We start from the raw sequence: 15,643 nt of genomic DNA, 5'->3' as shown, positions 1-15,643 counted from the left end.
AGCCACGTACCTGGCAGGCGTAAACAACAGTCTGGCCGACAGACTGAGCAGAGTCATGCAACCGCACGAGTGGTCGCTTCATGCCAGAGTGGTACGCAAGATCTTCCGAGCGTGGGGCACCCCCTCGGTGGACCTTTTCGCCTCTCAGTCCAACCACAAGCTGCCTCTGTTCTGTTCCAGACTTCAGGCACACGGCAGGCTAGCGTCGGATGCCTTTCTCCTCCATTGGGGGACCGGCCTCCTGTATGCTTATCCTCCCATACCTTTGGTGGGGAAGACCTTACTGAAGCTCAAGCAAGACCACGGCGCCATGATTCTGATAGCGCCTTTTTGGCCCGTCAGATCTGGTTCCCTCTTCTTCTGGAGTTGTCCTCAGAAGAACCGTGGAGATTGGAGTGTTTTCCGACTCTCATTTCGCAGAACGACGGAGCGTTGCTGCACCCCAACCTTCTGGCTCTCACAGCCTGGATGTTGAGGGCGTAGACTTCACTGCGTTGGGTCTGTCTGAGGGTGTCTCCCGGGTCTTACTTGCCTCTAGGAAGGATTCCACTAAAAAGAGTTACTTTTTCAAGTGGAGGAGGTTTGTCGTGTGGTGTGAGAGCAAGGCCCTAGAACCTCGGTCTTGCCCTGCACAGAACCTGCTTGAATACCTTCTGCACTTATCAGAGTCTGGCCTCAAGACCAACTCAGTAAGGAATCACCTTAGTGCGATTAGTGCTTACCATTATCGTGTGGAAGGTAAAGCCATCTCTGGAGAGCCTTTAGTCGTTCGATTCATGAGAGGCTTGCTTTTGTCAAAGCCCCCTATCAAGCCTCCTACTGTGTCATGGGATCTCAACGTCGTCCTCACCCAGCTGATGAAACCTCCTTTTGAGCCACTGAATACCTGCCATCTGAAGTACTTGACCTGGAAGGTCATTTTCTTGGTGGCAGTTACTTCAGCTCGTAGGGTCAGTGAGCTTCAAGCCCTAGTAGCTCATGCTCCATATTCCAAATTTCATCACAACAGAGTAGTGCTCCGCACCCACCCAAAGTTCCTGCCGAAGGTGGTGTCAGAGTTCCATCTTAACCAGTCAATTGTCTTGCCAACATTCTTCCCCAGGCCGCATACCCGCCCTGCTGAACGTCAGTTGCACACATTGGACTGCAAGAGAGCATTGGCCTTCTACCTGGAGCGGACACAGCCCAACAGACAGTCCGCCCAATTGTTTATTTCTTTCGACCCTAACAGGCTAGGGGTCGCTGTCGGGAAACGCACCATCTCTAATTGGCTAGCAGATTGCATTTCCTTCACTTACGCCCAGGCTGGGCTGACTCTTGAGGGTCATGTCACGGCTCATAGTGTCAGAGCCATGGCAGCGTCGGTGGCCCACTTGAAGTCAGCCACTATTGAAGAGATCTGCAAGGCTGCGACGTGGTCATCTGTCCACACATTCACATCTCATTACTGCCTCCAGCAGGATACCCGACGCGACAGTCGGTTCGGGCAGTCGGTGCTGCAGAATCTGTTTGGGGTGTAAATCCAACTCCACCCTCCAGGACCCGAATTTATTCTGGTCAGGCTGCACTCTCAGTTAGTTGTTCTTCGTAGGTCAATTTCTGTTGTACCCTCGCCGTTGCGAGGTTCAATTGACCTGGGTTCTTGTTTTGAGTGAGCCTGAGAGCTAGGGATACCCCAGTCGTGAGAACAAGCAGCCTGCTTGTCCTCGGAGAAAGTGAATGATACATACCTGTAGCAGGTGTTCTCCGAGGACAGCAGGCTGATTGTTCTCACCTACCCTCCCTCCTCCCCTTTGGAGTTGTGTGTTTCATCTTTTGCTAGTCATTCAACTGGCGGGAGCGGTCGCGCACGGGCGGGAAGACGGCCGCGCATGCGCGATGGGCGTGCCCTGCGTGCCGACCGTCCCGCGAAGCTTTTTTCCGGTTGGTGGGGGCTGCCGCGGACGTCACCCAGTCGTGAGAACAATCAGCCTGCTGTCCTCGGAGAACACCTGCTACAGGTATGTATCATTCACTATATTGAATGGGTAAATATAACATCAGGGCATGCTAGGGAGGTAAAATTCCTTGACAAAATCAATGACTGCTTTATAGAGCAGCTGGTACTGGAGCCAACAAAAGGAGGAAAAATTTTACACCTAGTCCTTAGTGGAGCGCTTGATCTGGTGCAGGAGGTAACAGTGATCATAATACGATCAGATTTGATATCGGCTTTGAATAAATACACACAGGAAATCCAATACATTAGCATTTAACTTTCAAAAAGGAGACTATGATAAAATAAGAATGGTGAAAACAAAAACCTTAGAGGAGCAGCTGCAAAGATCAAAAATTCACATTGGGTGTGGATGCTTGGAAGATGTACTGAGCCAAATTGACAAGTTAAAGACCGATAAATCACCTGGACCAGATGGTATACACCCCAGGGTAGTGAAAGAAATCAAACATGAAATTGCTGATCTGCTCTAGTGATCTATAACCTGTTAAAATTGTGTGTAGTACCTGAAGATTAGAGGGTGGTCAATGTGTCACCGATGTTTAAAAAGGGTTCCAGGGTGATCCAGGAAATTACAGAGCAGTAAGTCTGACTTCAATGCCGGTAAAAAGTGGAAACTATTATGAAGAATAAAATTACAGAACATTTAACCAAACATGGTTTAATGGGACATAGCCTGCATGAATTCAGTCAGGGGAGGTGTTGCCTTACTGATTTGCTTAATTTCTTTGAAGGTATGAACAAAAATGTTGATAAAGGTGAGCTGGTTGATGTAGTGTAGCTAGATTTTCAGAAAGCGTTTGACAAAGTACCTTATGAGAGACTCCTTAGAAGATTTAGTTATAGGATAGGAGGCAATGTCCTTCTATGGATTAAGAATTGGTTATTGGACAGAAAACAGAGGGTAGGGTTAATTGGCCATTTTTCTCGATGGAGGAGGGTGAATACTGGAGTGCCGCATAGATCTGTACTGGGACAGGTGCTTATTAAACATTTTAGAAATGATCTGGAAATTGAAGTGACGAGTGAGGTAAAGCTTTTGAATTGTTCGGGGTACCCACCAAAGATGTGCTTTTGTTGCTCTTATTATTCATCCTTTCAGTTGAACCTTTGACCCAATTAATTAGATCCTCTCTGGGAGTAGTGGGTATATCATATGCTGGGCAAGATCACAAGATTCTGCTCTTTTCAGATGATATTTTAACTGTGAACTCCAGATGCCTTCCTCTCTCAAGTTATTGAGGTGTTTTATAGATATGGTAACGTATCTGGATTCAAAATAAATATGGAAAAGTCTGAAATTCTGAATATCAATATATAGAGGCTAATGAGGCTAGACAGTTGCAGCGGTACGTCCCATTTCACAGAGCAAACCAATCCATACCGTACTTGGGCATTCAATTGTCTGCTTTACCCAAAGAGTTGTATGAGCTGAATTTTCCCCCCTCAAACTTAAGAAGTTGCTGTTTGAGCTAGAATGCTGAGAAGGCTTGAACTTGTCCGGGCTGGGATGGATTAATGCCGTAAAATGATCATATTACCAAAACTATTTTATCTCTTGGCTATACCTAAGGGCTTCTTCCATTTATTGAATACAGAGACCTTTTACTGTATTTGGGGGGAAAAAAAGCTACTCTAGCAGATGAAACAACATTGAGGTCCCACACTTTGCTCTTTATCATATAGCAGCACAGCTTCAAATCATCTCTGATTGTTGCATGGTTCTTAGAAGCCATGGTTGTCTATAGAGCAGATATAGCAGGGGAGATACCCTTGTGAGCGCTGTCATGGCTGTCTGCATGTCAGGTGAGGAGTCTAATGTTTACATAAGAGAAACTTGGCCACATGGCTTGCACACAAACCAAGCTGTTTCCTGATAGGAGTGAGCTTAATGATACTTCCTATTCTTTATGCACAAGATTTGACCCCGGGGCAGGGAGGCTTAGTGTTTCTTAGATGGGCTTCTGCTTTGTTTTGTACCCTGGGGCAAGTATGGGAGGAAGGTATACTAGTACCCTGGCTGATCTTATTGAGGAATATGGTGATATACAATGGGAATCCTTCCAATATTGGCAACGTTTGAATTTTGAGGGCCCAAGGAGAACTGCAACTAGGGGAAACAGACCTAGAACAGGCTCTACGCATGAGAACAACTGAAGGAAGGATAAGTAGAATCTATAGGGCTCTGCTAGCTTGACGAACTCAAGTGATTTATTAAATTGCTAGATGAGAAAACTAAGTTAGCATGAACTTGGGAGTTTGACTAGACTGAGATGTAGCATGAACTTGGGAGTTTAAGGACTAGCCCGAGATGTTTACTTGTTTAAAGTTTCAGTGACTAGTACCATGATTGAAAATGAATACCAACATTTTTTATGCTGCTGTGTGTCTTGTTAATGTCTATGAAAGTGGCACTGATAGGTGTTGGCAAAATTGTTGGGAAAGGGACACCTATTTATACTGCCTCTCAATGCAAACATTCTGGTCTGCAGTATCGTACCTCAGTCCAGAGTGTTGTTTACTTCATTATAAAGTGGCTGAAACTTCAGGAGGCTCAAACTGGCAATTCATCTTTTTACAGCTGCAGAGATCAGCTTGGCATGATTTGGGAAACAAATGCAAACTCACCATTGGAGAAGGTTCTTTTGAAACTGGACTATATATGCTTAATAACACAACTCTTCCGTTCTCCGATTCCCTAATGTGGCTGTGCCACATGAACTTGATCGTGCCACACCATGACCCTGTATTTGTTCACACCGGAGCCTGCAAGGGCCTCTCCGGTACTATGTAAGCCATATTGAGCCTACAAATAGGTGGGAAAATGTGGGATACAAATGTAACAAATAAAAAAAAAAAAAATCTAAGTTGACAGCTCTTAATCATGGCTGGATGTTGCTCTCCCATACTGTGTTCACTGCATGGAGAACTCACTGATTCATGATTTTTTCGTGTTAACCCCTTTATGGATTTCTTTTAACTTTGTTTTATGCCAGACCTACCCGTGATAAGTTGGTGTTAGTTTGTGGTTGGGGGGAGGGTGTGGCAGGGTTTTACTTTGTTCTGTGTATTGGGCTGCAGTACTGTGATGCGAATTGTTAGCATAGCTCTGTATTTGGTTTCTTATTGAAAATGTCAAAGTTGTAAAAAAAAATAAGACCGCTCAACAGCAATGTGAAAGACTGATATCAAATTATAGAAAGTGCTTGGTTGGAGTTTTGTTGCTAAAAGTGGTGCAACCAGTTAATTTTAGGGAAGAAAATTTGTCTATAAAGCTATTTTTTGTTGTTGTTAACTGTAATTTCTAAATTTACTGTGTTACTGCCTTTCATTCCTCCAGACTGGTCTAGACTGCTGGGTTATGCGCACCTATCAGCAGGTGGAGACTGAACTTCTGACTTCTAAGTGATCCTATATGTAGCCTATGCAGATCCCAGAGAGTCTCCAGCAGGTGGTAGACGTGGTAAGCCTGTGCAATTTTGGATTATTCGTAGGCTTAGGGAGATTGGGTTCTTGCTGGTGGTTTTTACAAAAATAAAAAGTAAAAACTTAAGTTCCTCTCCTGGGTGCCCCATCCATGTTTAACTGGCAGAGGCTAAGACTCACGGGGTCTCCTAGCCCGAGGATGCTAAACCCGGGTGGACATTCTCTCCCCCCCCCCCCCCCCCCCCCCCACCTCAACTTCTCCTGTCTGCTGTGCTCTCTCTGAACTTCAAGGCACACAGAGACCTAAGCTCCTACTTGAGTACCCTTTCAGCCATCTGTGTATATTCCGTGGTGGTGGTGGGGGGAGTGGTCTAGCTTGTAGCTTTGGACTCAAGAGGAGTGATTGCAGCTGAGTTAATTTGTCTGTGGAGAGTTGCAGCATGTTTTGGAGACGCTACAGTGCTGTAAAGCATGTGACTGCAGGGGCATTGAGGGCTCCAGGGCAGCATGCAAATTGTGAGGGGGCTAAGGTGGCTGAAAGGCAATGCCTTCCGACGGAGCTGCACAATTTAGATTGGGGGAGGAGGGGGGGGGCCTCGGTATCTGTGGCTGGGGAGTGTGATGCTGACCAGGAGGCAGCTCTGGCAGTGGCGGAAGCTGCCACCATTTTGAATCCTGCTATGGTTGAGGACCAGCCACCTTGTTTGGAGGTTTTCCTATGTGGGGAGATGGTCTTGAGTAAGGGGAAAGCAGGTATCTCAGAGGTTGTTTCTTCTGGATTTTATTTTAGCAATGTACAAGGCTTTTTGCTCAAAGGGTAGGCACCTTATTGCAAGATTTGCCTGTGGCGGTGGGGGGGATCCAATACCCCAAAGAGACAGTGATTGGACTGGGATGAGATTGCTTTGGAGAATACTTAGTTTGTTCTGAGGAGGAGCTGCTTCTGGAGGAGGGGCAGCTGGAGCAGAGTGAGCTGCCTGGAGAGGACTCCTTGGACCAGGAGTTGCCTCCAGGTGAGAATTTCGTATTTTTCACAGAGATAAGCTTCAGGAGCTCACTTCACAGATTTTCTCAGTGTTGAATTTTGAGGAGGGTTCTGTGGAGGGAAGTGCCTTGCAAGTTGGACCCCCCTGCTGAAAAGCATTTGTAAGGTCTCACGGTCCTTTCCTATGAATCGGGATATTAGGGACATCGTACAGTCGCAGTGGGATACACCTTGTGCACCATTTGGTTTGGCTCAGCCCATGGTAAAACTTTACCTCATCCCAGATCAAGATAGAGTTCTTGCAGCCTCAATAGTATCAGCTATTATGAAGAAGACTACTGTTTCTGTGGGTGAGGGAGGGAACAGTGCTGAAGGATCCTCAAGACTGTAAGATGGAGACTCTTCTTAAACAGAGTTTTGATATGTCCACTCTGGTGGTGCAGGCAGCTGTTCGCAGAGGTTTGGTGGCCAGGAAGTTCTTCCGGAGGGATGAGAAGATCCTAGACAGGCTGGCAGATGGATCGGTTTTAGTGGATCAAGAGCTGGCCAAAATTGAGATGGGAACTTCCTTCTTAGTATGATTTACTCCAGACGTCTACTAATCTGATGGTGGCAGCACAAAGATCCTTGTGACTGCATGGATGGTCAGCTGATGCAGCATCTAAGTCAAAGCTGGGTAAATTTCCATTCAGGGGTAAGCTTTTATTTGGTGAGGAGCTGGATAAGCAAGTCAGAAGCCTTGGGGAAACTATAATGCCCCAAGTTACCAGAGGATAGTCCAAAACCAGGGGAGCAGATGTTTTTCAGCAAGTGGTAGATATCAGGATGCCCATCGTTATCCGGCCTGGTACAATTAGTGGTACTCAACATATTAGATTTTTTTCAGTGGTCACAAGTCCTTTCACGGTGCTAGGTGAAGTGAGACTCAGGTCCAGCCCTGTCCATTTCAGCTGTGGTGGCAACTTGTGTTGCAGCAATTTTATCAGAGGTGGGCCCAAGTTGCCTTGGATCAGTGAGTGTTGGAGGTCATCCATGAAGGGTTACGCCTTTGTAGTTCGTATGGCCATTGCCAGAGGACTTTCTCGAGTCTGCTTGCTGGTCCAGTTGGATAGCAGGAGCTTCTGCAACTTCAGGTGGTAGTTCCAGTTTGGAGGCAGAAAAGGGTTTGGGATGATCGATTTATTTATGGTCCTGAAAAGAAGAGAGAACTTTTCACCCTATTCTAGATTTCAAAAGGGTCAGTCGGGCTTAGTTTTCATATGGAAACATTGATCGGTCATCGTGGCCATCCACAAGGAAGCATTCCTAACTTCTCTAGATCTCACCGAGGCCTACTTTCATATTTCTGTTCAGCAGGCTCATCAGCACTTCCTGAGGTTCACAGTTTTGGGGCTAAAAAATCGGTGCTGTGCGCTCCCTTTTGGTCTGGCTTCTGCTCTCTGCATATTTGCCAAGCTTATAGTTGTGGTGGCAGCAGCTCTTAGGAAGTAGGGATCCTGGTTGATCTGTATCGGGATGACTGGTTGATCTGGGCAAAATCAGCAAGGTCATGGTTCGGGTAGTGCAGTCTTAGGAGTCATTTGCTGAGTGGTGAACGTACTGATGTCTTCTCAGAGGATAGACTATTTGGGAGTCCACAGGCATCTAGGCTGAGTCTTTCTTTCTGCTGGAGGCCAGGATACAGAAATTGCAGTCTCAAATTTCTTCTCTTCTGGTGGCAAGGTGTCCAATAGCCAGGGAGTATCTGCAGGTGTTTCCACAGTGAAGACCAGAGGTGTGGAGTTAGTTGGAATCAATTTTGGGTGGAGTCAGGTGCAGTTAGGATCCTGGAGTATAAGTTGCCACTTTGGGAGGAGTGTGGGCCAGTTTACAGTGGTCTCTGCACAGTCCCAAATTGTTGAAGGACATGAGCCTGGAGTCCCCAAAGTGGACAATTTTGGGGTGCACATTGCTTGGGGCAGGTGGCCCAGGGCTTCTGGTTGTAGAGGAGGCCCAGTGGTCCATCAACAGGTTGGAGACGAGCGATTTGTTTGATGTTTTTCTTTCATCCCCCTGGTAGAGGGCAAGGAGTTGAGAATTCTCTCGGGCAGTGCAACGGCAGCAATTTTGGATAAGTGGGCAGAGATTTGGAACTGAAATCACCAGGGAGGCAGAAAGAATTGGCAAGTAGCAGAAGAAGCAGCTCTTCTATTAGCTTAGGCAGAAACTCACCTGGCATATTTGTTTGCAGCTAATGTAGCCAGAGTGGAAAATGTGCAAGCGGAAACATCCTGGGTCCAGGGGAATGCTATCTGGAGCAGGGCATTTTCCATCTCTTAGGGCAGACCTGGTGTCAGCCCTTTATGGATCTGTTGGCAACGGTGGCAAACGTGAAGGAGACCAGCTTTCCAGAGAGTCTTGGGCCATTGATGCTTAGCCTGCTGTGGCTGAGTGATGAACTGCTCTGTGTTTCTGCTGTGGGCCTTGCTGGGTCAAGTCATTCAGGAGAGTCATTTACCTAATGTCTGAGAAGACCTTGGTATGAGGACCTGATGAGGCTGGTGGAGGGGCCGCCACTGCAGCTTCCCAAGTCAGAGGCTTTGTTGATGCAGGGTCCAGTGAGGATGCCAGCTCTTTCTCTGTTTTGTCTTACAGCTTGGCTTTTAAGAGGTCATGTCTGAGCAAGAAGGGTTATTCAAAAAAAGTAATTTTCACCGTATTGAAGTTGTCAGCAGTCTACTTCCTAGGCCTAAAGAGTGTGGTGTATTTTTGAGGATTAGTGTGACCAGCGCTGGTTGGTTCTTAAGATTTCAGTGCCAGATGTCTTGTATTTTTTCAGGATAGTTTTGATAAGGGCCTGGTCTTCGCTTCCTTGAAGGTCCAGTTGGTGGCATTGGTGTGTTATAGGGGGCTGGTACATGGAAAGATGTCTTTGCATTCAGATGTGATATGTTTCTTAAGAGGTGTTAACTCCTTTAGCCTTGTTGTCATCCATTGTTACCTTCCTGGGACTGGTATATCATTCTGTTGGCTTTGGTTCAGGCCCCTTTGAGCCACTCTCTGCAAGTACCGTTAAGGATCTCGCTATCTTTTCCTGATAGCTATTTCATCAGCTAGAAAAATTTCAGAGTTGTAATCCTTGTCATGCTGGGAACCTTTTCTGATGCTTTTTAAGGAGAAAAAGTGCTGCTTACGGTCTTTTCTTTTCTCCCAAAGGTGTTGTCCTCTTTTCAAGTTAAGTATTGCCTTTGTGTTGGGAGATGTTAAGGGTGACGTGGAGCAGAGGCAGTTTTGATTGGATGACAGAAGGGCGTTTGGTTGAAGATGTGTTTTTTGGTTCATTGCAGTTGGTAAAATAGCACTGTGAGGTGATTGGTTGTTTGAAAAAAAAAAAAAAAAACAACAACAAAAAATCAAATCACCAAATATAGTATAAGCGAGCTAGCCAGCTTCCAGTGCTGTGTTTCCTGGCTTACAGCAGGAAGCAGCTTGATATACTTGGTATACTTGGGTGCGGAGCAGCAGAAGAGAGAGTTGGTTGTGGGGGAGCAATTATCGACTTAGTTCATACTGGCTCTGTGATCTGTACAGGCTTGCTTATAGGATCACGTAAAAGTTAGATCTTGGTCTTCATCTGCTGGTAGGTGTGCATAACCCAGCAGTCTGGACCAGTCTGGAAGGATTAAAGGAAAGTAAATTAGCAGGTAAGACCTAATTTTCTCCTTGGGACTTGAACACATTTGGAGAGATGAAAATAAGCACCGCCTTTATCTTTGTTCACATTAAGCTAACAAGGTGAAGCACAGGGATACAATGTAACTTTGTGTTATCCTTTCATTGATAATAGTGAAAAGTGGATTTGAACCTGTTAATTTCTTTTGAAAATCATAACACTCATGGAGCTTGTTGATATTATGTGTTACTATGTGCCTTATTCCTTCTCATGCAAGGACCAGGATATCTACATTGGAGCTGTGCAGCCATATTGTGAGCACAAAGTACCCTCTGTCTTACCTGAGGTTTTCTTTGTTTCTTTAAAGGGTCCATTTGCCACATTTAAGATGCAGTATGATAGGACCTGTGAATGGACAGGTCTGAAATTTAGTAACGATGGAAAATTGATCTTGATTGCGACCAATGGGGGCTTTATTCGTTTGATTGACGCCTTCAAGGGGGTTGTGCTGCACACATTTGCGGTAAGCATCTTCTGCATATTGGCTTTTTTGGGGTGAGTCGGGTCTTTCATTGAACAATACTTCCCTGCCAGACCAGTATTAGGGAGACATAACCTTGGACTGGATGGCAAAAGGAAGAATGCATGATTATTTGGTTAGTAGACAGTTTGCTGAAGGAATTAAATTAAACAGGCACACATTTCTTTCTGCACAGTTTTCACTTCAACACATTTTTAACTAGATCTTTAATATTGGTAAAAGAAACCTGCATATTAAGAAACAAAGTAATAAATGGCTCAAGCATATAGGAAGAATTCCTTTTTAACAATTAGAGAGATTTGGGAGAGGGGTATTTGCTGTATGATCTAGGGACCTTCTCTGTTTTCTTGGGCATTAACTGGCATGTTTTAATTTATCCTCTCAGCAATGAACATTGGGAACAGAGGACAACAGCTGAAATTATATTTTTATTCTGGGAAAAGAAAAAAAAGTCAACATGAAGGAAAAAAAGTTAAAATGTCCTTTTCTTTTTAAAGAAACACAAAAATAAGTATTAAAACAAACATCACCTAGTCCTTAGCTCTGAGGATATGCAGTACAGCAAGAACAAAAATGGGAAAAGATCTTTTCAGGTAAAATCAGTTTGTTTTGGTGAATAGAAGCCAGGTCAGTAGGGAAAAAAAATTAAAAGCAGTTTAAGCCAGCTCCTCCTCTTTAATTTACATAATAAAAATATAAACAACCACAAATCAAAACACAAAATCAGTCTTGCATTATAGACAAAATGCAATACCACATCTTACACAAAAAACCTGTAGAGAGGGGTAGATTTTTTGAAACTCCCCTGACCCGCCCATTCCACACGCATAACCATGCCACACCATAACTATGCCACGTTTTCAACTGTGGCAACTTGTGGAGGAGTGGCCTAGGTGGTTAGAGTGGTAGACTTTAGTCCTGGAGAACTGGGTTCGATTCCCACTGCAGGCAAGGCAGCTCCTTGTGACTCTGGGCAGAGTCAATTTAACCCTCCATTGCCCCAGTACAAATAAGTACCTGTATATAATATGTAAGCCGCATTGAGCCTGCTATGAGTGGGAAAGCGCGGGGTACAAATGTAATTTAAAAAAATAAATAATAAACAGCCTGGGCCAGAATTCAAAAACCTACAGAACCATAATATCCTGGTCAAAAATCAAACAAAAAAAAAAAAGAGGTAGGCTCCAATGATAGCAACATGGATTACAAAAAGCTAGAGGCCGACCAAATTTCAATTTTGGCACTAAAACCATATCGAAAAGTGTGTTTGGCCTTGTTGCAGTTTTAGGACGAAAATGCTAATGCGTTTTTAGCTGAAACCGAAACTGTATGCTGGGTTCTTCTCCCCCTCCTGGGTTTCATGGTTGGTTGGGCAGGAGTGATCCCATGCTAGCTTCAATCTCAAATAGCTGTCGCTAGCGATTGTGGCAGGTATTTTAGCAGCTGAGAGGGACATGGGGCAGGAGTGACTGGGGATTGCTCAGCCCCCACTAGATCACCAGGGGCTATATAGTAGGCTGGGTGGGGAGCAGGAAGTGGGGTCTCATTCTGTCAATGCCCAGGCCCTTGCAGCCAGTTTTGGCTTCAGCTGAAACCAGGTTTAGTCACCCTCTACAAAAAGCTTGACTGTAAATCTTTTCACCTGCTTTCTAAAACTACAGTAACTCTCCAGTGGGCAAACTGTCGGTTCCAGCAGCCCAGCCAAAGAAAAGCTCTGTGTATCTACAACTGGTATGCCTGCAACAGGGGCCTGTTCATGGGGGCAGGTCCACAGTTCTAGAGCTCTTGAAACATAGAGCCATCAGTGGTTATACAGTTGCAGTTCACTAACAGAATACTATAGTTCCTCCCCAGATAAAGAACACCCAGTGGATTAAAGCAAATTACCTTAAATCTAACTTGCTAGGCTATCAGCAACAAATGCAGAGATGATAAAATCGGTCTAATATGTTCAAAATGCTGGGTCCCAATTGAAATCGTAGCTGCAAACTTTTATACTGTTCGTAGGCCTTCACATTTGATGGCAAATCCAAAAATAAAACACAAAAAGTGGGAGAGTGACCAAGGATACCCAGAAACTGGAGGATGTGTTTCGGCCGTCAGGCCTGCATCAGGAGGTCTGCTGTGCAGGGGTGTTGTAGAGCAATGATGATAGAAGATACTTTAAGATGTCACAACAGTCTCTTGCACAAAAAGTGATTGACTGATGATGATGATTCTTCAACAATGGATTTCTAGCAGCGCGTGGCAGCGGTTTGATGAGACCACGCAATCATTTTCAGAACAGTCTTTTTCAAGACTATCACGCCATTGTTGAAGAATCATCATCATCAGTCATCACTTTTTGTGCAAGAGACTGTTGTGACATCTTCAAAGTATCTTCTATCATCATTGCTCTACAACACCCTGCACAGCAGACTGCTGATGCAGGCCTGACGGCCGAAACACGACGTTGTCGAGTCTTCAAACTTCTAATAAACTTTTGATTAAGAACATCCTCCAGTTTCTGGTATCCTTGGTCACTCTCCCACTTTTTGTGTTCTGTTGTCCTCATCGTGGGGCGTTTGAGTTCTCTGCTTGCCAGCGGATCTTCTGTCAAATCCAAAAATAGGACAATTAAAATAAAACTTCCATTATGTAATCCTATGTTTCCAGAACCTGTGGGATAGTTATGTCCCATTAACCAGCAGGTGGAGATAGAAAACTGGGCTCAGACATCTCTCTTGGCATCTAGCTCCTCGGTATTTTCTATTTCCAGCAGGTGGATGGACACATTGTTTAGCCTCTGGTTCTGAGTGATTTGCTCCTGGTCCAGTTAGTCCCCCGTTGAGCTTTGCAGGTGACTTGAGTCTACAGAGTCGTATCTGGAGGTCTTCAGATCCCTGTTTCTAGTACCCCGCACATTTACTTCTTTCCTTCACCTTCCCCCTGTTTTCCTAGGGAGCTCCTCCGTTTTTCCAGCACAGCAACCTAAAAAAGGAAAGGAGAGAGGAAAGAGGTGTTCCTGAGAGCGTGGGACAGAGTATTGGTCCTGATCCGTTCCCTTCTGGGGGTAAGACTTGTAAAGACTGAGCTTGAGGGGAGCAGCCGGCAGTAGTAAGTCCGACTAAAGTTTGATTCAGAACTGCTTGAAGACTACAAAGTCTACTTGGTGCAGGGGATGGATGCTGATTCAGCACTTGGGACCATGTTGTTCTACTTGTGACAGTTGGGGTGAATTTCGACATTGGTGGAGGCAGTGTACCAGCTGTGGGACCCATTGACTGGCATTGGGACATTGCAGTGCGTGCAAACTGGATGTGGAGGAAATGGTGGGCAGCATGTCTTCTGATTTGATTTGACTCCAGATATGCCAGGGATTTTGGTCCCTCTGCAGGGCCGGTGAACAGTTGATGCAGGAGGGCGCACAGGGAATGGGCTCCATTTTCTCGGGGCTGACTGGCAATGAAGAATAACCCCTATCTGATCACACACAGAACACAGCTGCCATTTTACAGTCTCTGGGCCCAACAGAGCATTCAGCTGCATTGGGATCTTTGTTTTATCCTGAGTTTATAATGCTCTTACACCTGGCCTATTACTAAAGCAGGGACCTTGCTGCCCCTCCAACTCCTGAGAGATCTTGTTTAAACTTCCAGGAGTGGGCAGGTGAGGCTATCTCTGCTTCTCCCTCCTTATCTGATATGGCCTCGTCTGTTCGAGGAGCCATCATTGAAGGAGCTGTTGGAGGAGGAAGAGCTATGCCCTGAGGGAGGGGGATGATCTGAAAGAACTGAGGTTGTTTAATAAAGAGGTGCTCGGTACTCTTATTTCTGAGGCACTGGTGGTGCTTTCCATTGAGACACTTTCTGCTTTGACATCAGGAGTTCCATCTTGATTGATAATAGAGGGGGCTTAGATGTTTTCCTAACAACCTTCCCGATGCATGTAGACATTCAGGACCTATAGCAGCAGAGGTAGATCTCACCAGACCTGGGCTGAGAGTGGGAAGAGCCATGACTCGCCTCTACCCCTTGGTTTCAGAGGAGAAAGATATATTGGCACGCTTCCCAGGGTGGACTCCTTGTTGCGGCGGTGACTAAGAAGATCGGTGGAAGGGGGTGTTGCCCTTGAAAAACTCGTTGAAACAAGCTTTTGACTGGCCTCGTTGAGCCTTCAAGTGACTGCAGCTCATTCATGGCAAGAGGTTGCCTGAAGTGGCATCAACAATCTGCAACACAAGACGGGTGCCAAAAAGCTTAGCTGGAAGCGGGGTCAGCCTACTGGGCGATGTTATTTGACATGTTATGGGTTACTGTCCAGAGTATGTCTTTGGCTGTCACTGCATGTCAGCATCTCTGGTTGCGGTATAGGGCAGTGGATGCAGCGTCAGTCATGTCTAGTTAAACTGCCTGTTTTGGGGTAAGTGGCTGTTTAGAGAAGGTCTCAATAATAACCTGGTGAAAGAAATGGGGGAAACTAAGCCACAGCGGTTATCAGAGGATAAACCAAAAGCCTCTGGTCATTCGTCTTCTGGGGACTCTTGATCTTGCCGGGCCTGATCGCCAGTACTACGGTCAGAAGTTCAGCTTTCAGGCACACCAGTCTACCTTTCACTCAGACAGCTAGAGTGCCCAGTGCCTCCAGAACTTCACAGTGATGCAAGGCTGGTTCACTCGGTGGGAGGACGTCTTCAGAAGTTCTGGAAGGAGTGAGCCAAAATCATATCAGACCAGTGGGTTCTGGATATTCTTACAGAAAGTTACAAGTTGGAGCCCCCCACCCGAAAAGAGTTGGAGCCCAGTTTTCTTGCAGTTTCCTTGTTAAAAGGGAATCAAGGTGGTCAAGGTTCAGGCCACCGTAGATTCCTTGCGGGTGCTCCGGGCCGTTGTTCCAGTTCCCCAGGTTAAACAGGGAGAAGGCAGATACCCCATCTACTTTATTATCTCTATAGAAGAAAGGCATCTCTCCTACATAAGAAGAGCTCAGTATCTTTCTTCCAACAGTGGCCAGTCCAGGTCACAAGAAACTGGCAGAAACCCAATTAATAGCACCAATCCTTGG

At 45.6% G+C, this 15,643-nt stretch overlaps 1 protein-coding gene across 1 annotated transcript in view; it reads left to right on the top strand.

Moving 5' to 3' along the window:
• The window catches only part of WDR82 (WD repeat domain 82), an 89,806-nt gene that overhangs the window by 62,467 nt on the left and 11,696 nt on the right, over positions 1 to 15,643 (top strand). The window contains exon 6 of the mRNA XM_030208504.1: positions 10,427 to 10,582. Within this exon, the coding sequence (XP_030064364.1) occupies positions 10,427 to 10,582 (156 nt within the window). The remainder of the gene's footprint in view (positions 1 to 10,426; positions 10,583 to 15,643) is intronic.

Source organism: Microcaecilia unicolor, chromosome 6 (assembly GCF_901765095.1).
Source record: "Microcaecilia unicolor chromosome 6, aMicUni1.1, whole genome shotgun sequence".
NCBI classification, from domain to species: domain Eukaryota; kingdom Metazoa; phylum Chordata; class Amphibia; order Gymnophiona; family Siphonopidae; genus Microcaecilia; species Microcaecilia unicolor.
This window is presented reverse-complemented; position numbering and strand designations above follow the sequence as displayed.